Source organism: Hemiscyllium ocellatum, chromosome 6 (genome assembly GCF_020745735.1).
Source record: "Hemiscyllium ocellatum isolate sHemOce1 chromosome 6, sHemOce1.pat.X.cur, whole genome shotgun sequence".
In the NCBI taxonomy this organism is placed as follows: domain Eukaryota; kingdom Metazoa; phylum Chordata; class Chondrichthyes; order Orectolobiformes; family Hemiscylliidae; genus Hemiscyllium; species Hemiscyllium ocellatum.
The window spans coordinates 59419544-59441844 of NC_083406.1; the positions used below are offsets into that span (position 1 = coordinate 59419544).

At 41.3% G+C, this 22301-nt stretch overlaps 1 protein-coding gene across 2 annotated transcripts in view; it reads right to left on the reverse strand.

Annotated features, from left to right (window-relative positions):
- Positions 1-22301, reverse strand: part of tmem135 (transmembrane protein 135) — a 556007-nt gene that overhangs the window by 183247 nt on the left and 350459 nt on the right. For both annotated transcript variants that reach the window (XM_060825966.1, XM_060825965.1), the window contains exon 6: positions 5587-5633. In XM_060825966.1, the coding sequence (XP_060681949.1) occupies positions 5587-5633 (47 nt within the window). The remainder of the gene's footprint in view (positions 1-5586; positions 5634-22301) is intronic.

The following is a 22301-nucleotide window of genomic DNA, read 5'->3' on the forward strand; positions in this document are numbered from 1 at the left end:
CTGGCTACATTTGAAATTTCCTTGACAATGTTTATATGGGCAAGAACTTGGGATACTCATAACTTTGACCTACAGAGCTCGATGAACTCAGATCTCTTAAGAAATATATTACTTGAGATTTCATTTCCTTCATATTTTTTACCACTATTATCAAAGTTAAATTTTACATTAATTTTAGACATTTTTAATACTGTATGCTCATTTGCTCAAGATATGCATCTTAACACACAACTGAATTGCAACAAAAGTACATAAAAGTCTTGTTGAAAGACACAGCTTGTATTTATACTGAACTTTTCACATCCTTAGCATGTCCCAAGGAATCCCATACCCAACTGATTCGGTATGTAGTCACCAGTTACATAAACAGGTAATGTCTCATAAGCATTGAGATAATTGACCAATTAATCTGTTTTATACTGTTGACTGAGGCATAATGTTGGCATGATGTTGGATGCAAGGGCTCTTCTGGCACAATGATCGTGCCTCTGCCTCAGTGGCAGAAGAATCAGGGTCCAGTCCCACCTGCACTGGAGACGTATCATACCATGTCTGCATAAATCATTTCAAAATACTTAATGAACACACTTCCTGCTCCTCTTCAAAGTATACCATTTGCATTTTTACAACTATCTAACCAAGAAAATAGGGTCTCAAGTTAACATTGATTAATTTGGTTACATTACAGACTTATGCAAGAATGCCGCAGCTAAGATGTTATTCAAAATTCATGGGGAAAGTAAAATGCAGAATAGTCTTTTTATCAATTCAGACAGTGCCTTTAAAACTCTCAAAACAATACTGATCACAACATTAAACAAGAGTAGATAAAGAATATTAGCTCATACACATGCGGTTTATTAGTATTAAATGGTTAGCTGAGAAAACCACTAAAAATCTCACCACATTTTCGCATTGTTTCCAATGAAATTCTGATTGAGGTTTTGAACTTTTCTGGGAAGTTTTTTTTAAAATTGCTGCAGCAAACAGCTAAATAATTAAAAATACTAACCGTGGAGAAACAGCCAATTAACCACCAGCTATCATTACACATTTGTAGGCACTAACATATGTTCGCAGGATGTTTAAAAATATCTACAATTGTAGGCACTACTAGCAAACCTACCAAAAATTAAATTTACTCGTAATAATGAAGTGGGTTCTTCAGGAACCAACAGAATTATTAGATATTCAATTTCGTAAAGCAGAAAAGGCTTGGATTGTTGTTCACTTTGTTATTCTCAATGATTTCATAAAAGACTAACATTCCTTAGAGACAATTATAAATGTGTGTAATTTTTGCTAAGTCATGATATAATTTTGATTATTTTGTAGGCCCAACTTCCTATGTGCAACCAGGTGATGCTGAAGAATTTCCCTGGCGTAACTAGCAACCCAATTGTTAAGGATCACTTTCATAAATTAAAATTGTATAATTCATAGAATAATAGTTGTGAATGTTAATAATGTTGTGTGGCACAGAACAGTCTGAATAAGTCAGGGAACCCTTAATTTCCTGTTCACTGTCACATATAAATTGATGACACCCACTTCTAACTCTCTTGACTCATTCATTGTTGGTAAATTATCAGACTACTCATCCAACATACAGTGCTGAATGAGCAGAAATTCCCTCTCTAACTTTGGTCCTTCCTATTGGGAGGATCAGAGCCATTGTCCTTGGAAACCACTACAAGCTTCATTCCCTAACTACTGATTCCATTCCACTCCCTAGCAACTGTCTAAAGCTGAACTAAAAACTGCTTAAAGTAGCAATGTCAATATCTAACCAAGATATGAACTTCAGAATGTAAACTGCACCATCACTAAAACAGCCTATTTTGTTCTCTGTAACATTATTCAACTCCGTCCTATTTTAGTGCATCTACTATAAAAGATGGTACACATGTGTGCGATGTGTTATTTGTGGAGCCCTACTCGAGTTCTCTGATGTGGAATGTGATACACCAAAATGACTGTCATGCCCTCCTGTGCTGAGGGCTAATTAAAATTCAACTACTATAATCCTCTGAAAAAATGAGATAGCAAGAACCACCATGACTGCCTACATTGATTAGATCAATGAAACTTTAGCCATCACAATCCACCAATTATAAAGAAGTTTCATCGTATTAATTTCTGCATTAGTTATTACTGTACTGCATTTGGAATAGTGTCATGTGCAGGAAAGGCCTGGAAGAGCAAGAGTTGAAAATCTCAGAATTATTGAAGTGCAGAAAGCTGGGAAAGGAGTGCATAATTTTCTTCTCCATATTGAGGGGACTTTTTAAATCAACATTTGAAGAAAATGGAGCATATCTTCCTTCCAGATGGCCACAAAGATAGATTAAGGTGGTGGTGAAACTTCTGTGACAATAACCTGAGACTGTACAACACTGCCACTTCTGTCTCTGCTGCAACAATCTGATCGTTCTACACACCGGTATCATCGGTACTAATAGTTCTCATTCAATGTAAAAGTCAACATCTCAACTTTCATACAATGAACCAATGGGCAACTACTCTGTTGAAATCTTTACTGTCCCTAGATTGACTTTTCAAAAGACTCCTAATCGGTTTCCTACATTCTCCTCTTTAAACCTGTGATCACCCAAATTCTGCTATTAGTGTCCTTATTCAGACCAAGTCATGTTTTCTCATCCACCTTCTGTTCTTTGGCCTATATTTGTTCCTAGTTTTGTAATGTCACAATTTTAAAGTTCAAATTCTTGTGTTGAAATCTGTGTCCTCACCCAAACTTATCTTTGCAATCTCCTACAGCACCACAACATTCGAGATATCTGAGCTCAAGGTAATTCTCATCTCACACAACCCCAATTATAAGTGTTCATCCTTAGCAGCTGTGCTATCAGTTTTCTCAGCAGAAAGCTCTGGTACTCATTCCTTCTCCACGTCTCTACCTGAGTTTTCTTCTTTAAGAAACCCTTAAAATCTACCTCTTTAGCCAAGTTTCAGTAATTTGACCTAATGTGGATTTGATCAGATTAGATTCCCCTACAATGTGGACATAGGCCCTTTGGCCCAACCAGGCCACACCAACCCCCATTTCCCTCTGACCAATGCACCTAACATTCTACGCAATTTAGCGTGGCCAATTCACCTGACCTGCACATCTTTGGACGGTGGGACGAAACCAGAGCACCTGGAGGAAACCCACGCTGACATGGGGAAAATGTGCAAACTCCACACAGTCACCTGAGGCTGGAATCAAACCTGTGTCCCGGACGCTGCGAGGCAGCAGTGCTAACCACTGAGCCCCCGAACCCAAACCGTTCACCGGCAAACTGGCGCCCAAGCCTCCCCCCGGAAGTCATCCTGGCACCAGGATAACTTCCTTATATACTTGTGTCAAATTTTGCTGTGTTTTCTTCCTGTGAAGCATTATTTATTATTTTAATGGTGCTATGTAAATCAAAGCTACTGCTCACATTTTACTGCATGGGAGATGTTTACCGAGCTCTTGAAATGTATTAGAAATACTTTTTTTGAGTGATGAAGAGGGACACGGAGGCTCTTCATTAACTGTTAGAGAATGATTAATTCAACCCTCCTTGTTAAAATATTATAGTAAAACATGAGCCAGTTTAAATATTAAAAATTCCAAGATTCTCAAGTGTTACACCTGCAATTTTTGGTCAGTTTTCTCTCCAAATCTCCTCGCTTGAAAGCCAGTATTTATTCCCAATGCCAAAGCCTCTGGATATTCTGGCCAACAATGTTAAGGCTTGCAAAGGATCACTGTTAAACCCGAATGTGCCCTCACTTAGCAGACATACCTTCAAGAGTTGAAAGCCCGGCTTTGCAAACTTTCCTAAGCATTGAACATTTAGTGTAATTGCAGCACCTTTATCACAACCCAGGCAAGATCATCAAGTTCAGTATAAACTGGAATTTGAGGCCAAAAATCTCCTGGTTTGTACATCTTGGCAACATTTGGCTTTGTGAACGGAGCCTTAAATGAATGTACGCAGGCATTTTTCAAATCTTCTCTTGATTAAGATTTATAACTTGTGGGTGGCACAGTGGTTAGCACTGCTGCCTCAGCGCCAGAGACCCAGGTTCAATTCCCACCTCAGGCAACTGACTGTGTGGAGTTTGCACCTTCTCCCTGTGTCTGTGTGGGTTTCCTCCGGGTGCTCCGGTTTTCTCCCACAATCTAAAGATGTGCAGGTCAGGTGAATTGGCCATGCTAAATTGCCATTAGTGTTGGGGGGGGGGGGGGGGGGAGAGAGTGTAAGTGTAGGGGAATTGGTCTGGGTCGGTTGCGCTTTGGCGGGTCAATGTGGACTTGTTGGGCCGAAGGGCCTGTTTCCACACTAAGTAATCTAATCTAAAAAAAAATCTAATAACTATTCTCTTATTTTGGTAATAATTTAAGTCATTTCCAGCTTGCTTTGAAGAATTAATCAGAGCAGTATTATTTCTTTTGGTGAAAGAATTACTCTCTTCAAGAAACAACAGAATAGCCACAAAAGGACAATGAAGAGCCAAGAACAACAAATATCTTTCAATTTAAAAGAACAGGGCAAGTATTATGGTTATAATTTAAATACGAGTGAAGTTCATGCCAGATCCAAGAAATTTGTTTGCCTCACTGTGGACGAGGTGATCGTCACAGTATATATATATCTATTTACCTTCTGAAAGGATCCAACAAAATTGAGTACATGCATAGCACAAAGATATTTTCAGTATTTATTGTTAGAAAAGAAAACGCAATGCCACTATGTTTTCCCTTGATTTGGGAAAGTATTTATTGTAACTTAATTACAAGTGTGCACTAGAGTATCCACTTTTCAGATCAATTAAAATGAAGCAAAACTTTTGTAGGCCTATACAATAGAGAAACTGGATTAACTACCATGGTAACTTCATGTTTTCTACTCTCACATCTTCACTGGTTGATCACAGGTAAGCTTTGGAATACAAAGCTCATGTTTATTATTCCCATCTCATCCCACGAAGCTTTACTGCTTAAGTTAATTATCCCCCCCCACAAGAAGTGTTTCATTATCTTTTGAAGTCTGGTAACCATTGTTATGCTTATTAAATTCAAATATCATTTGAGGTGATTAAATTGTTTATAGTGTATAGGCAAGTGTTCATGTTTTGATTGCTTGCTACAACTTCAATCAAACAATAGAGGAAATGAGCAATTACCTAAAATTGTCAGCACTGCATCTTTCAATTTGAACATACCTGTCAATGTTCTTTGTGCTTCATCAATGAACCATGATTGTACTTTACTGTGTCTTGTCTAATATGTAAATCAATCTATTCCAAATGGTTTTGTTCAGAAGAAAAATAGGCTGACCTGTGGTGCCATTCTAACTAGTTCGCTCAGCCCAAGTCTTTTGCAAACATATTCAAACTCATTGCTCTGACCCAGAGGGCTCAAGGGAATGACAAGCTTTCAAAGCTTTGAATACAATTCTCTTCGATGGGAATAACATTTCAGCAAACCTCCCAATAATTGGGAGCATTGGATCAACACACGAAAAGACGACAGAAAACAGCAAACTCAGTAATTAAAAAGGCTGAGAAATACAAAGACCATATACTTACCTAAAGAAGAACATGTACAGGGCAGCTGTGAAGCAAAACAACAGGACCTGTACAAAACAAAGGTAAAAGGAAAGTTATTCTAAGTGTAAAAATATGCCAACCCATTCTCTGTCCTTTCAAAAATAACAAAATAAAAATCCAATGGGCAATCAAAATCTGAAAGTCGTAATTCCAAAGAAAGCACATCCAGCTGAATTTTAGTATGTCATTTTCTGATAAATATCAGTGCAGGGTTTCTGAGAAGTTAATTTGAACACAGATTTATTGTTCAAAATAAATCCTATTTGAATGCTTTATTTTAAAATACCCATTTATGTTTCTGCAGACAAAAAAAATTGGCGATGCCAGTAATTCACTTATGAAAATCATAATCAATAACCCGAAAGCTCAAATGACCAGAGCATGCCATTCACTCAATGATCAGATAAATAGCTTCTTTGAGAATCTTATTTTGATAACAACCTTATGACTCAAATATTTTCATAGTGACTTAACTGCATGTAAAAGTTTTACAAAATCAAAAGTTAACAAAGGATTCAAACCAAATTGTTTCTTGGCCAATATATTGTTGTTTAGGTAATGCTATAAACACACTCCTTTGCATTTTCTCATGGCTCGATATAAAGAAGTGGTCCTGTACTGTATTGAATAATTCATGCCTGGAAAAAGCCAGTTTCAAGCTGGAGGTCTTTGGAATCTTCTATTTTTGCTGGAGGTGGGAAGAGCATTTAATTAGTTAGGGTGTTGTGCCTGAACATCACAGCCTGCACACTTCAACCAAATTAAGCTCTTGTTGAGATGGTTCATAGTTGACCTGCCACCCTTGCCACTAATTAAGGCTTTTAAGTGGCCAATTAGGGACCATTTAAGAACCTCATGCCACCACCTTTGGGATTAATTCAGTTGCAAACTGGTCTGTCATCATGCTGTATGCATAACAGGTCAAACTGTGGGGGCCACCTCTCACCTCAATGGGTTGGGCAGGTGTTATCTCTTGAAGCAAAGCAATCACTAACGCCTGGACACCAGGAAGTGAGTGTCCACAGTGAGCGAAGACCACACGCCACCCTCTTGTTTCATCAGTACCATCTCCACAATTCTTCTGGCATGGTCCGCATTCCCTATGATCCTTGTACTCCAGCAAATGTTATTCTAGCAGTAGTCCCCTCATTGATAGTGCTGAATGCAAGAGATATAACCACCAACAGCTCCATGGTGCTTTGGTGTGATGTTTGCTCCCAGCCTTGCCGGATTTTCACCATCCCTCCAGATCTCCCCCTCTCTGAGGATGAAAGATCAGTCCTCAGCAGGGGCCTCACCTTCGTTCCCCTACGCCCTCGGATTAATGAGTTCAACACGCGGCGAGATATTGAACAATTCTTCCGCCGCCTTCGCCTCCGTGCCTACTTTCACAACCAAGACTCCCGCCCACCCTCTGACGACCCCTTCTCCCGCCTCCAACACACCCCATCCACCTGGACACCCCGTGCAGGCCTCCTACCCGCCCTCGACCTCTTTATAGCCAACTGCCGCCGTGACATCAACCGACTCAACCTGTCCACCCCTCTCACCCACTCCAACCTCTCACCCTCAGAACGTGCAGCCCTCCACTCCCTCCGCTCCAATCCCAACCTCACCATCAAACCCGCAGACAAGGGAGGCGCGGTGGTAGTTTGGCGCACTGACCTGTACACCGCTGAAGCCAAACGCCAGCTCGCGGACGCCTCCTCTTATCGCCCCCTTGACCACGACCCCACCTCCCACCACCAAACCATCATCTCCCAGACCATCCAGGACCTCATCACCTCAGGGGATCTCCCATCCACCGCCTCCAACCTCATAGTCCCACAACCCCGCACCGCCCGTTTCTACCTCCTGCCCAAAATCCACAAACCTGCCTGCCCCGGCCGACCCATTGTCTCAGCCTGCTCCTGCCCCACCGAACTCATCTCCCAATACCTCGACACGGTCCTGTCCCCTTTAGTCCAAGAACTCCCCACCTACGTTCGGGACACCACCCACGCCCTCCACCTCCTCCAGGATTTTCGCTTCCCCGGTCCCCAACGCCTTATTTTCACTATGGACATCCAGTCCCTGTACACCTCCATCCCCCATCACGAAGGACTCAAAGCCCTCCGCTTCTTCCTTTCCCGCCGCACTAACCAGTACCCTTCCACTGACACCCTCCTTCGACTGACTGAACTGGTCCTCACCCTGAATAACTTCTCTTTTCAATCCTCCCACTTCCTCCAAACTAAAGGAGTTGCCATGGGCACCCGCATGGGCCCCAGCTATGCCTGCCTCTTCGTAGGATATGTGGAACAGTCCATCTTCCGCAACTACACTGGCACCACCCCCCACCTTTTCCTCCGCTACATCGATGACTGTATCGGCGCTGCCTCGTGCTCCCACGAGGAGGTTGAACAGTTCATCAACTTTACTAACACCTTCCATCCCGACCTGAAATTCACCTGGACTGTCTCAGACTCCTCCCTCCCCTTCCTAGACCTTTCCATTTCTATCTCGGGCGACCGACTCAACACAGACATCTATTATAAACCGACGGACTCCCACAGCTACCTGGACTACACCTCCTCCCACCCTGCCCCCTGTAAAAACGCCATCCCATATTCCCAATTCCTTCGTCTCCGCCGCATCTGCTCCCAGGAGGACCAATTCCAACACCGCACAACCCAGATGGCCTCCTTCTTCAAGGACCGCAGATTCCCCCCAGACGTGATCGACGATGCCCTCCACCGCATCTCCTCCACTTCCCGCTCCTCCGCCCTTGAGCCCCGCTCCTCCAACCGCCACCAAGACAGAACCCCACTGGTTCTCACCTACCACCCCACCAACCTGTGCATACAACGTATTATCCGCCGCCATTTCCGCCACCTCCAAACGGACCCCACCACCAAGGATATATTTCCCTCCCCTCCCCTATCAGCGTTCCGCAAGGACCACTCCCTTCGTGACTCCCTTGTCAGATCCACACCCCCCACCAACCCAACCTCCACCCCCGGCACCTTCCCCTGCAACCGCAGGAAATGTAAAACTTGCGCCCACACCTCCACACTCACTTCCCTCCAAGGCCCCAAGGGATCCTTCCATATCCGCCACAAGTTCACCTGTACCTCCACACACATCATCTATTGCATCCGCTGCACCCGATGTGGCCTCCTCTATATTGGTGAGACAGGCCGCTTACTTGCGGAACGCTTCAGAGAACACCTCTGGGCCGCCCGAACCAACCAACCCAATCACCCCGTGGCTCAACACTTTAACTCCCCCTCCCACTCCACCGAGGACATGCAGGTCCTTGGACTCCTCCACCGGCAGAACACAACTACACGACGGCTGGAGGAGGAGCGCCTCATCTTCCGCCTGGGAACCCTCCAACCACAAGGTATGAATTCAGATTTCTCCAGCTTCCTCATTTCCCCTCCCCCCACCTTGTCTCAGTCGGTTCCCTCAACTCAGCACCGCCCTCCTAACCTGCAATCCTCTTCCTGACCTCTCCAACCCCACCCCACTCCGGCCTATCACCCTCACCTTGACCTCCTTCCACCTATCCCACCTCCATCGCCCCTCCCCCTAGTCTCTCCTCCCTACCTTTTATCTCAGCCGGCTTGGCTCTCTCTCTCTTATTCCTGATGAAGGGCTTATGCTCGAAACGTCGAATTCTCTATTCCTGAGATGCTGCCTAACCTGCTGTGCTTTGACCAGCAACACATTTGCAGCTTTACGTCTTGTTTCCACGAAAGGATCTACTGGTGGCCTTACCTGATTGATGTGTGGATAGCAGGCCTGCCCAAAAATAGACACCATGAATCTCACTCAGCTCGCCAGTCAGCAGGCCATGCCTCATAAAGGTTATGCTTTTGGTCTTTTTCTGAATTAGGTAATCAGAGACTGTTGATTTCAGCAATCTCTCAATTATACAGAGAAACCAGTAAAAGGCGGCACTAAATGCCCAGCTAAGAGATGTGTAAACATCTGTAAGAATTCTTTTTGGGTTATTCTCCAACACTGACCAATTGCTGACAGGTAGATGACTTAGAGTTTATTTGTCCCCTGCTCATTTCAAGTTCAAGTAACTCAGCACGTTCAGGGGAGAAATTAAAAAGTGCATGAAGCTGATGGGGAGGAAAAGTAAATCAAATCTGATGAGGATTAATTCTTCGCAAAGTAAGTAATATATGTGCACCATATCCAATATATCACAAAATTGGTTGAGAGTTTTCCTTCAAGGTGTAAAATAAAAGCAACATAGCTCCAGGTAATGTTATTTTATTCAGTGTGCTCCTGAAACAATAGATCGGAAACTCAAGATCAACAGTGGAAGGTACAAATGATCCTATAGTTCTTTTCAAAGAAGAATAGGGGAGTCCTCTTGGTGGTGCTGGTAAAATACCAATTTGTCAAGAAATGTCATTGAAATTGTATTAAATTGGTGGTGGAAATGTCACTGGACTAATAACACAATGCCAGTTCTGGTGTGCATGTACTAGTGTTGGACTGGGGTGGACAAAGTCAGAAGTCACTCAACATCAGGTTATAATTCAACAGGTTTATTTGAAATCAAAAGCTTTCAGAGTATAGCTTCTTCGTCAGCGGAAGTGACTTCAGCTGATGAAGCAGCTGCACTTTGACAGTTTGTGATTTCAAATACACCTGTTGAGCTATAACTTGGTGTTGTGTGACTTCTAACTTTGTTAGTTCGGGGGCATGAGTTCAAATCCCATCATGACAGCTGGTGAAATTTGAATCTAATAAAAATCTGGAATTAAAAGCTAGCCTAAAGTTGCTAGGGAAGGAAATCTTCCTTGCAAGAGGATTCGCAGTAGGTTAAACTCCTGAAGAAGGGCTCATGCCCAAAACGTCAATTCTCCTGCTCTTTGGATGCTGCCTGACCTGCTGCGCTTTTCCAGCTACACATTTTCAGGGAAAGAAATCTGCCAACCTGTATAAATCTCCATGTGATTCCAGCCCTACAACAATAGTTGAGGTAAAACAATGACTGCAGATGCTGGAAACCAGATTCTGGATTAGTGGTGTGGAAGAGCACAGCAGTTCAGACAGCATCCAAGGAGCAGCAAAATCGACATTTCGGGCAAAAGCCCTTCATCAGGAATAAAGGCAGAGAGCATGAATCGTGGAGAGATAAGCTAGAGGAGGGTGGGAGTGGGGAGAAAGTAGAATAGAGTAAATAGGCGAGTTGGGGAGGGGATGAAGGCGATAGGCCAGGGAGGATCTCCACTGTCATTTCAGCAATTGGGGATTGACAATAAATGTTGGGCTAGACAGTGATGTTTATTCCTATGAATAAACATCGCTAAACAAAAAGTGATTTATTTACTTATCGTACTTGTATTGTTTGTAGGGCCTTAACACTTGTAAATGGATGCCTAGTTTCCTTGCAATCATCTTCATCTTCAACTGCTTCAATGACTTCCTTAAGTCAGAAGTGGCAACGGCACTAATGATAAAACAATTTGCAGCACCATTTGCATAGTCTCAGAAAATGAAGTAGACCGTGCCAATATGCAATAAGTCCAGGACAAATCCAGGCTTGGGTTAATAAATGACAAGAAAGATTCATGCCAAGTAAGTATTGGGCAATGATTATCTCAATCTAACCATCACCCCATGGCATTATTGTGGCATTTGAAAGAGGCATATCACACTAATTTCTGGGATGGCTAAAAATGTTAGGCCCTTGTTCCTCATACTTTGCAAGAATAAGGAGCAATCTTATTAAAAAATGCAAGATTCTGAGCAGGCTTTGCAGGAACAGTAAATCCGCTGCATCTGTAAAATCACAAATCGCAAATTCACCTTTCCACGCCAGAAAATAAGTAACAACATAAATGAACATCCTCGGGCAGAACTTGTGTTTCAGTGATATTTTTATCCACTTTAACCTATTTTTAAATGCACTCAGAAATTTCATCATTTGCAGAGGTTCTGTGGGACGGAACACTCGCAGATATGGAGGAATGACTGTAGAATTTGAAATGATATTTCCACTAGTGAAGAACCTCAAACTAATGGACACTATTTTGTTTCTCCCAGACGGTAGTGAATGTCTACTCCAGAGAGTTGCAAAGGCTATATTACTACAAGTATTTAAAAAGGCAGTTGATAGATTTTTGAAATATTAGAGAGTTGAGGGTTATTAAGAGCTGGTACTCTTCAAAATAGCTGTGGCCTAGGTAGATTGGCTATGATACTACTGAAAAGCAGATAGGTTTGAGCGACCGAATGGCCTATTCTTGCTCCTATTTCTAGTGACTACCATGAATTGCCCACTGATATTATACTGAGGATGATCATGGATTAGAAACTGAACTGGATAGATAAATTAGTACAGCTCCAACAATACCCAAAACACTTAACACCTGTACAGGAAAAAGCAGCCCACTTGACCAGCACCCCGAACATTCATTCTGTTTACCCACACACACACACTGGCAGAAGTATGCATCAATTAGAAATTATTATAGTAATTCATCAAACCTCCAATTTCTAACATCTTGAAGAAGAAGGGCAGCAGATGCATGGGAACATCACCATCTGCAACTCCCCCTCCACATCACACTATCCTGACCTGGATTAACCAAGCATATAATGATCTATATCTCTGGCACTAGGTCAAAATCCTGGAACTTCCCTCCTAACAGCACTACATTTTAAGAACTACAGCAGTTCAAGGCAGCTCACAACTTCTTTCTACAGGACAATTAGAGATAGGCAATAAATGTTGGCATAACCAGAGATGTTCACATCTCATGCATAAACAAAATAAAACAAGTGATTGTACTGAAAAATGTATTCCATTCATTGGCGTGCTTTGAAACATCTTGTAGTCATGAAAGACATGACGTAAGGTGATTTTTTTTTATTTACTCCTGGAGAAATTGTAATAGAATGGGACCAAGGAGATAGCTCTTTCAGAAAGCCAGTGCAGGTGCAACAGGCTTAGCAAAGGTCCATGTATCTATAGACACCTGTTTATCTCTAAGAATAATTGCATCAAAGTGAAATGACAATCCCTATAACATATATTATATTCCCAGTTAACATAACTAGAGAGACATTTCTCCAAAAAAACTCTTTTAGCTAATTTAATGTAGGTAGCCCATAGCTTAAATTTGACTCAAAAATAATTACATGCAATCCTGCTTCAGATGAGAAAGAGATCATTGTTAGCTTTGGTAAAGCCTTTCTTCTCTCAATTGTCTACTTACTGTGTTTATATATACTATGATATTACTCCATTACCCTACAAGGTTGGAGGTAGATCTTAATAATCATAACGGTGACTTGACATGATTAACCACAAATCTTTACTATATAGAATTGCTCCAATTAGCAGCTATTTCTAAATGCATATCAGAATCACACAGATAACAGTGGCTGATGTTGTGGTTTTAGTTTTTTTAAATACAGTGATCTTAATTTCACCAAGCAGCAGAATGAATTAGATGCTGTTAGTTATCCGTGATTGCAAAAGGAGTATTTCTAATTTTTGTTCCATGGAAAACTGTTGCAATTCCACAAGTGTACTATTTTGTTAATGACAAAATAGTAAGTTCTTCTAATACTGACATGGTGACATGATTATTGTCACATCGGGAATTTTAAGTCTCACTATCAAACTAGCCCTGACTATTACAGCTTAAATCTGCAGACCAAACAAAGCCCTAACTTTCATTAATCTGAAGGTGTAAACATTCGAACAATCTCACATGAGGAAAAATGTTTCAGAACATTTTACTGAACAGGAAGTAAGTGGGCATCGACTAGATGTACAGAAAGAAAAAAGACAACACTGAAGAGAATTCTTTTGACAATGAATGGAAAAGCTGAAGGATTTTAGACAGTCCTGTAGAGAGTAGTGCCCTGAGAAGTTGGAAGGGGTATGAATATAAAATAATCTAGTATTAGAGCAGCAAATAAAGCATGCGAGGAAAACAACCATGGGAACAAAGGCAGATAGCGAGAACCTGTGGAATTTTGACAAAAAAGATGAGCATTGTTAAATTTCAGCATGCTGAGAAATGGTAAGCAGAACAATGTGACTGAAGAACTAAACTTTGGGAAGGAGTAATGTTTTAAAAAAAAGTGTTGATTGCAAATTCCTTCTTTCTTTCCTTTTTCCTGCCTGTGTGGAGAGATTAGGAATGCTGAGGGTTTAGGGCAGAGAGAGTTTAAAGGAGATTAATTGAGATATTGAAAATTATTAAGGGTTTTGATACAGTAAATAAGGACAAAGTGTTTCCATTGGCAGCAGGATCAGTAACCAAGACAATAATCAGTGGATATCACTGGTAAAAATTTACTAGACGGGAAATAGATTTTTAAAATTATGAGGGGCATGGATAGGGTAAATAGGCAAAGTCTTTTCCCTGGGCTCGGAGACTCCAGAACTAGAGGGCATAGGTTTAGAGTGAGAGGGGAAAGATATAAAAGAGACCTACGGGGCAACTTTTTCACACAGAGAGTGGTACATACATGGAATGAGCTGCCAGAGGAAGTGGTGGAGGCTGGTACAATTGCAACATGTAAGAGGCATTTGGATGGGTATATGAATAGGAAGGATTTGGAGGAATATGGACCAGGTGCTGGCAGGTGGGACTAGATTGGGTTGGGCTATCTGGTCAGCATGGATGGGTTGGACTCAAGGGTCTGTTTCCATACTGTACATCTCTAAGTTGTTAAAACCTGAATCACATATTCTCAAAGCAGAATGGAAGGAGATAAAATTGTGACTTTAACAAAGAAATTGAAATATACCTAGAGGAAAAACAATATGGAGAAAGAACAGAAGAGCTGGATTAATTGGGGGGGGGGAAGAAGTCTTTCCACAAGTCAGCTCAAACAAATTTAGCACAGTGGTCTCCTGTTCTCTAAGTATCAGACACGTGAAGCATTTAGTACTGTAGTTTCATGTAGGGAAAACACATGTCCTTAAAATAATCAAAAATCAGAGCAGGCTGAAATGGTGATACCTCATAACTAGAAAGACCAACCTCTAATTTTGAAGACTGGCTAAGCTGTAAGAACACCAAGGTTTATTATAACAAGATTGGGCTGAGCTCAGTCATAACCATACTGGTGAATGACTGAGGTCAAAACACAGATGTGTGTAGGACACCACTGGTCATAACGTTCAGCCCACTCCATCATTGAATAAGATCATGACTGATACCTTTATTCAGAATTTCACATTTCAATCTACCCCTGATAAACGCTTATTCCATTGTCTAACATAAATCTATCCTCTCTCTCAAAGACACTCAACCCCCCACCCCAGACATGCACACATTCCCAAATGCACCCCCTCACAGACTTAGACACTCACATACACACATATGTACACATTCTCTCACACTCACAACCCCCCATCCGAGGCGCGCGCACACAAACACAAAGACCCACCATGCACACATATATGTATATGTTTGGTGGGGTGAATTTGTACTTGCAGAGTTACATTGTATTTTGCTCAAAAAACTGCATGGGTTCATATAAAACTGTGTTATCTCACTTTTTAGATCAGAATCATTCTAACCGTTATGGCACAGACAGAGAACACAGGGGACTAACACCAATTGTTACAGTTAACCTGAGAATGTAACTTCTTAAAAGAAAGTTGTGTGATTTATACATGAAAGAAGTGAAACTATCATGGTATTCGAACAGATGAAAGACTCAACAAACAATCAAGAAATTTTTCCATGTATAATTTCAGTTACATCACACTGTAAACTTCTGCTATAAATTCTGTGTCTTAAAATTGTGTTCTCCACAACCACCTGAAACAGCGGCGCTCCAAAAGCTAGTGCTTCCAATTAAACCTGGTGGACTATAACCTTGTGTTGTGTGATTTTAAATTTTGTACACCCCAGTCCAACACCGGTATCTCCGAATCATGACCCCTAGTTTTGGACTGACTTACAAGAAGAACCATCTTTTCCACATCAACTTTATCAAAACCATTCAAGATCTTACAAAGTTTAATCTGGTCACGCCTTATTCTTCCAAACTCCAGTGGGAAAAAAGTTCAGCTTGTCGAACCTGTCCTTATAAGGCAACTCACTTATTCTAGGTATCCATCTAGTAAACCTCCTCTCAGTTGCCTTCAATACAGTTCCACACTGAAAGGGCTGAAAATTAGGAGTTCAAAACTGCACATGGTTTGAGATGTGGTCTCAACAATCTTCTGTGCAAGTGAATCGTAGCATTTCTATTTTATGTTCAACTCTTCTCAAAACAAAACATAGATTCAATTTGCATGCATTAGTCATAGAGTGTTCTCTTGTTGTCTATCACAGAAAGGTCATTGCAAGGAACCTCCTCAATCACCTTTTCCTTGCAGGGCTCATAATGGGATTAAGTCTTTCAAGATGCACAGTGGACTTAAATCTTAATAGCAAGAAAAGTCCAGAAAATGCAGACAGCACCAGCAATCTCTATACATGGTCTTGTTTTATTGCACGAGGTCCTTTGCTTCAACTGGTCAGTCAGGACGAGCATCCTCCCTAATCAGAGTCAATCCACCCTCCTGAAATTTGGCTGCCTGTTGAAATTCAAAACCATCCTCCACCAACTGCATGATAATATGCAAGCCATTGATCTCATTAAGGACCTAATACAAGTGCAATGTGAGGACAATCAACATTGTATCATTGCACGAACATTCCTTTCCAGATCCCTCCCACATCCATGAAGCTTCTCAATGAAAGACCTTTGGAGGGCCAATGGAAAACCTGTTATCTCCAGTCCAGAATCAAATCACTGAGCTACAGTGTGCTGACAATACTTGTATGAGCACACTTTGAGGCTGAGCTCCAAAACATTCTTGATGCATTTATGGAGGTCTGAGACAATTGGTCTTATGCTAAACATCCTGAAGACTGAGGTCCTCTACTTGCCTCCTCCAGCTACACAACACGGCTGCTGAGAATCAAGATCCATTGCAAGCTGCTGGACAATGTGGATTAATTCTCATACCTTTGGAGCCTCCTTTCAGAGAAGGCCAACACTAGTAATGAAATTCAACATTATCTCCAACGTGTAGCCTTTAGCTGTTTAAGGGCAAAGGCCTCAAACACAACACCTATCTATCTCCTGGTCTAAAATTTTACCTGCATCAGAGACATGAACAATGTACAGCAAATGTCTTAAATCCCAAGGGAAATACCATCAGTGGTGCCTCCATAAAATCCAGACAGGATAGATATTCAACTATCAATGTCCTCTTTCAAGCTAAATCCCCAGATTCAAGTCATTGGTTACAGTCAATCCGTTGTATTTGGCCACCCACATTTTACTGACACAAAATTTCTAAAATAAGCTCTCCTCTGAAAGCTCCATCGTGGAAATGATTGCCAAGAGAGCAGAGAATCATGCAAGCACCTGATCATGCCAGACAATAACCGGTTTGAACATCAGCTGTGGAAGGAAATGTGGATCTCGCACTGGACTGTTTACTCACCTTAGGATCCACAACTCTGGATTGGAATAAAGTCATCCACAGCCCAGAGGAACTACTTAGGATGATGATTTTGCTTGTAGTATACTCCAAACTTGCAAAACATTTTTTAAATACACAGGCAAAAAAGTAATGACATTTTAAAGTGCTATTCAATCACCCTGGTTTATAGAACATTTTACTTTGGTGATATGCAAGTGAATTTGAGCAAAAGTTTTCATTGAAAATACCAGAATAATTTTAAAAATCAATGTGCACTGGATTGCCAATTTGTACCCAAAACTGAAATTGTCTTCAACTACAAATGGATAAATTTGGGTTTTATTCCCACACCCAATCATAATTGTGGCATTTAAATAATTTATTTAGAACCTTTGATAATTACTTAGGTGCCAGAGAAACCCGAAGGCAGTACATCAACAATCTACAGCTAAGGATTAGAAATCAACACTGCTGTCAACAGTTTGAAATCACTTTGTACGTTAAGAGGTTATATTGCCCTCCCCCATACTCTTTCTCCACCACTATCCTCCCTCCCCCTTCTTTAGACAGGAATAGGTCAAACAAATGAAATGCCTCATGCAGCAAGCCATCAGGCAAAAACATGCCAAGTATATATTATCAGCAAAGCTTAAGTTCAATTGCTTCAACATCCTGTGTCATTTACAAATGGTAGTATGGCAGATGGTCTGAATAGCTAAATGAATTGAATATTCCTCAGGTGGGACTGTGAAACCTGACAACTCAGATCAGCTTCATACGTGAAGTAAACAAGTACAACAAGCAGACATACTGACTGCTTTTTTGAGGGGATTATGCTGCATAGAAATGAAATTTGAGCTGCGGATGTTTAACTTTGTGAAAAAATCCAGCTGTACAAAAGATGCATTTTGCTGTACAAATAAAGGTAGCTCAGACAAAATAAATTCCTTTAAATCAATTCACAATTATTAGCTCACCAGATATTTCACACTCTAATTTAATTAGCTGCACTAAACTGGCAACAAAACAGTTGACAGACCTGAACTGGAAAACAATTCAGGCTAAAAGGCTGTTGGTTTGATCACAGTGGCCTGGGTGTTCCCAGCAGTTTATTAAGTAACCAAATAGAGGTCAGGAACCTCTCTATGTTGGGCTTGAAAGAGCAGAATGAAAGAGGAACAAATTCAAGCTTGCTGCTGTATTTGTATAATGTAAGAGTTGCAGAGACAAGTTGCCCATTTAAAAATCCAGATCCAGCAAGCTCCGTACATATGTATAAATTGACCTTTAAAGGCTCAAAACATTCTTCTAAAAATAGGGATCACCTGATTAGTATAAAGGTGAAAGGCCAAATGGCGTGAATGGTCACCATCTGCGTATTTCCCCACATGGGGTCTGGTATATGTACGCATGTCTTTAAATTCCCACACAGCTTTGAATGTAGCCCAGAACACCGCAACTTTCTTGGGTAGACCCTCAGGATTGTTTCCAAACTGGTTCAGAGTTGAAAATGGTTGATTAGTTCAATGTGCAAGCTGCAAATTGTTTCACTTATGCGAAAGAGAATTTGAGGGATTGAGTAAACAGATTGTGTATAAGATTGTGCAATTCCTCTGATGCCTCAACTTCACTTCTACATGATTCCAATCAAGTCATTTGATATATATGATGTTATCTTTAATACTCTATTTCCTTCTCAAATGACATTGTCCGGCATGCTGAGATCTCTGGCATTTTCTGTTTCAGATTTCGAGTATTTTGCTTTTAAATTTGCCTCAAGATGGTACATTTTTATATTCAACATACTTCCTAATGAAACTCAGTTGGGCATTGAGGCCAACTGCAACTCCTGTACTGTTATTTTGGCTAAGATCAAATGATCTGGGTGGCAAAGTGGCTCAGTGGTTAGTGCTGCTGCCTCACAGTGCCAGGGACCCAGGTCCCAGCCTTGGATAACTGTCTGTGGGGCATTTGCACATTTTTCTGGTGTCTATGCTGGCTTCCTCCAGGTAGCTCCAGTTTCCTCCCATAGTTCAAAGATGTGCAGGTTAAGTGGATTGACCAAGCTATATTGCTCATAGTGTCCAGGTATGTGCAGGCTACTTGGGTTGGCCATGGGCAATGCAGGGTTATAGAGGTAGGATAGGGGAGTGAGTCTGGGTAGGATGCTTTTTGGAGGGGTGGTGTGGATTCAATGGGCTGAATGGCCTGCTTCCATACTGTAGGGATTTTATGATTCTATGAGGAACAAAGATAGGGCATTTTTTCTATGTGGTTCACCAATAATGAAGTACTGCATTTTCTACTGCTCTAACAAAAGAACTGTGTAATTTAGATAAATCATTGTACTTAATATCTCTTAATTACTATGTGGAGGTGCTGGTGTTGAACTGGGGAGGACAAAGTTCAAAATCACATAACACCATGTTATAGTCCAACAGGTTTATTTGGAAGTACTAGCTTTCAGAGTGCTGCTCCTTCATCAGGTAGCTGTGGAGCAGGATCATAAGATACAGAATTTATAGCAAAAGATCAGTGTTATGCATGCAACTGATACAATATATTGAACAAACCTAGATTGTTGTTAAGATTGCTACTAATTATTGTACTTAATATCGACAATATATATTTTTGCAATTCCAATGGTTCATTATTCATCACCTAGTTAGAGTTCCTACAGTGTGGAAAGAGATGATTCAGCCCATAGAGTCAACATCAACCCTTCGAAGAGCATCCTATCCAGACCCAGTCCCCTACCATATTCCCATAACTCCACATTTACCATGGTTAATCCTACCAATCTATCTAACCCACACATCTTTGGAATGTGGGAGGAAACAAGAGTGCTTGGCAGAAACCCATGCAGACACAGGGAAAACATGCAAACTCCATACAGTCACCCAAGGCTGGATTCAAACCCGTGTCCCTGGCCCTGCGAGGCAGCAGTGTTAACCACTCAGCCACCAGGCCGTTCTTAGGGAATTATATTTGAAGTGCTTTCCAATTTTACTTACGAATGGTATACTTTCGAAGACTATAAACTTATGGAAAAGCAATTACCTTGTTGTTACTATTAAGCAGATGCTAAACTTCAGACTAATCTGAAAATCAATTCAGAGCCAAATCAACAGTTGGAGTCCAGCTGTGGAGCAGCACTCAGTCCAGTGAGAGTCTGGCCTCAAAATTTATAATGGGGCCACTGCAGTGTGCAAAGTCACAATTAGAAGATGACAATATCACAGAATCTGCAATTTTCAGATGGTCAAGTTGAAAGGAGTGAACCATTCTCTCAGATATATATATATATATATATATATATATATATATATATATATCCAGTCCAAAGTCTCTGGCTTAGATGAAAAACACCTGAAATTGAGTTAAACTGATAAAATACTCTCTTCGGTTTACATTTTCTACAACAAACTGCAACTGCCAGATTTCCAACTGATTCCGTTTGTGAATCACTATTGCGACACCATTTTAGCCCATGAAAACCCTGTCAAAGTTTTGCAAACATGTTATGTTCCAAAGGACAAGAAGTAATTCATGAAACATTTCAAAAAATGTTTGAGTAGCCATATCAATGTGACAAACTATTACTAACTTAGTCCTGCATTTAATTTGTACCACATTATGGCTTCACTTAATATACTGTGAACAGGTACATGTTTTCATTTATCGTTTTACAACTCTGATAAGAATCAGCAATAAAATAAACCTCAATGCGTACCCAGTTTTGACATGCTCATCTTTAATGTCTCTGGCAAGAACACCCTCAGCATATCTGGGCCATCCAGACACAAACACACCTTGGGGGTCACCCAACCAAACTGCCAGGGCCTTGGGCTGTACTGACAAAGTCTCCCTCCATCCACATCCAGAACCTGGGACTACACTCAGAAGTAATTAAATGGAAAGAAAGAAGATAACCTATTGAGCGCACATCAATGGTACATCACACAAGCATCAGATTTGTATAAATTTGATTATTTTGATATTGCATCTGTTTATTTAAATCTGTGCAGCCCTGAAAGTAGCTGTTTCCCCAATGACGGCTAATTCCATGTCACACAGTATGTGGCATGGATCGAAGAGTGTTAAAAGCCTCTTGCAGCATCTTGAAAGAAGACGAACAAAGAATATGCAAAGCCATGGGTTCTGCTGACTCTGTTGCTCCTCATCTTAATACATCCCTATTTTTTCCTCTGGTTTCTTTGACCGAAGACGCAGATGTAAATGAGGTCGTTGGCTATATGAGAATCAGGGAAGCACGCAGCACACAAGAAGCTAATACAGGAGAATCACTAGGGATTAGGGACCCTGTACAGATCTAGATGTGATGTAATGTTTCCCTTCAAAGGGCCTCATGTTGGCAGATTCTGAACCCCCTCTCTCTCAGGTCAAGAACTTATCCAGTCCACTCTGTGTTGTCAGTCATTTTCCTTCCCATTGAATTCCTTTGAATTCCAGCAAGATGAAAGGCTACAGTGACAACTCTTCAGCCAGTGGTTCCACCTCTTTTGTGAGACCCCAAGCATCCAGATCCCCTTCCTGTGAGCCCAACCCATGACTTCAATCAACTTCGTAACTCCCCAAGTTTCCATTCAACCCGTTTACATGAGCCTGCACCTGCCCACTTTTCCTCCCCACTATGTGACATTTGAAGTGATCATGTCAGGTGTGATTATACACTGTTTTAATCCCCCTTGAAGCCAGGGAGCTCCTGACTGTGTGTAAACTCACTTGCTGCTTTACTTATTCCCGTTCATATTTTACTGTACCCAAACTTCACAAATACAGTTGCCCTCCTTTACAATTATCATTCCCCTTACGTCAAGCCTGCAGTCTCCAAGTCCCCTTGCCATGGCAGCAGCACCCCTGACTCCCCAAAACCAAATGGCAGCCTTGTTTGCTCAAAACATTGGGTAAGATAGGTTATAATAACTGGCAGAGGCATGTGACTTTGGTTTTGCCCTTAATGAATGCTGAGAGACTGTTTGGTATATGGGATTAAGTAATCATGCAAAAACATCTACTAGCAAAAGCCCAACTGGCCTTCAAATATGAACAACTGGTTTTATTATCAAAAAATGTGGTAAGTGGAGCTTGATTACTGCAGGGTATGTCAATGGAAGTGGATACCCTTGCCAGTCCAATTGAGCTCAAGAAACACCACTTGAGAGAAGGCAATTGCATTGACTCACTCAAGATATATCCTGACTAAAGATCA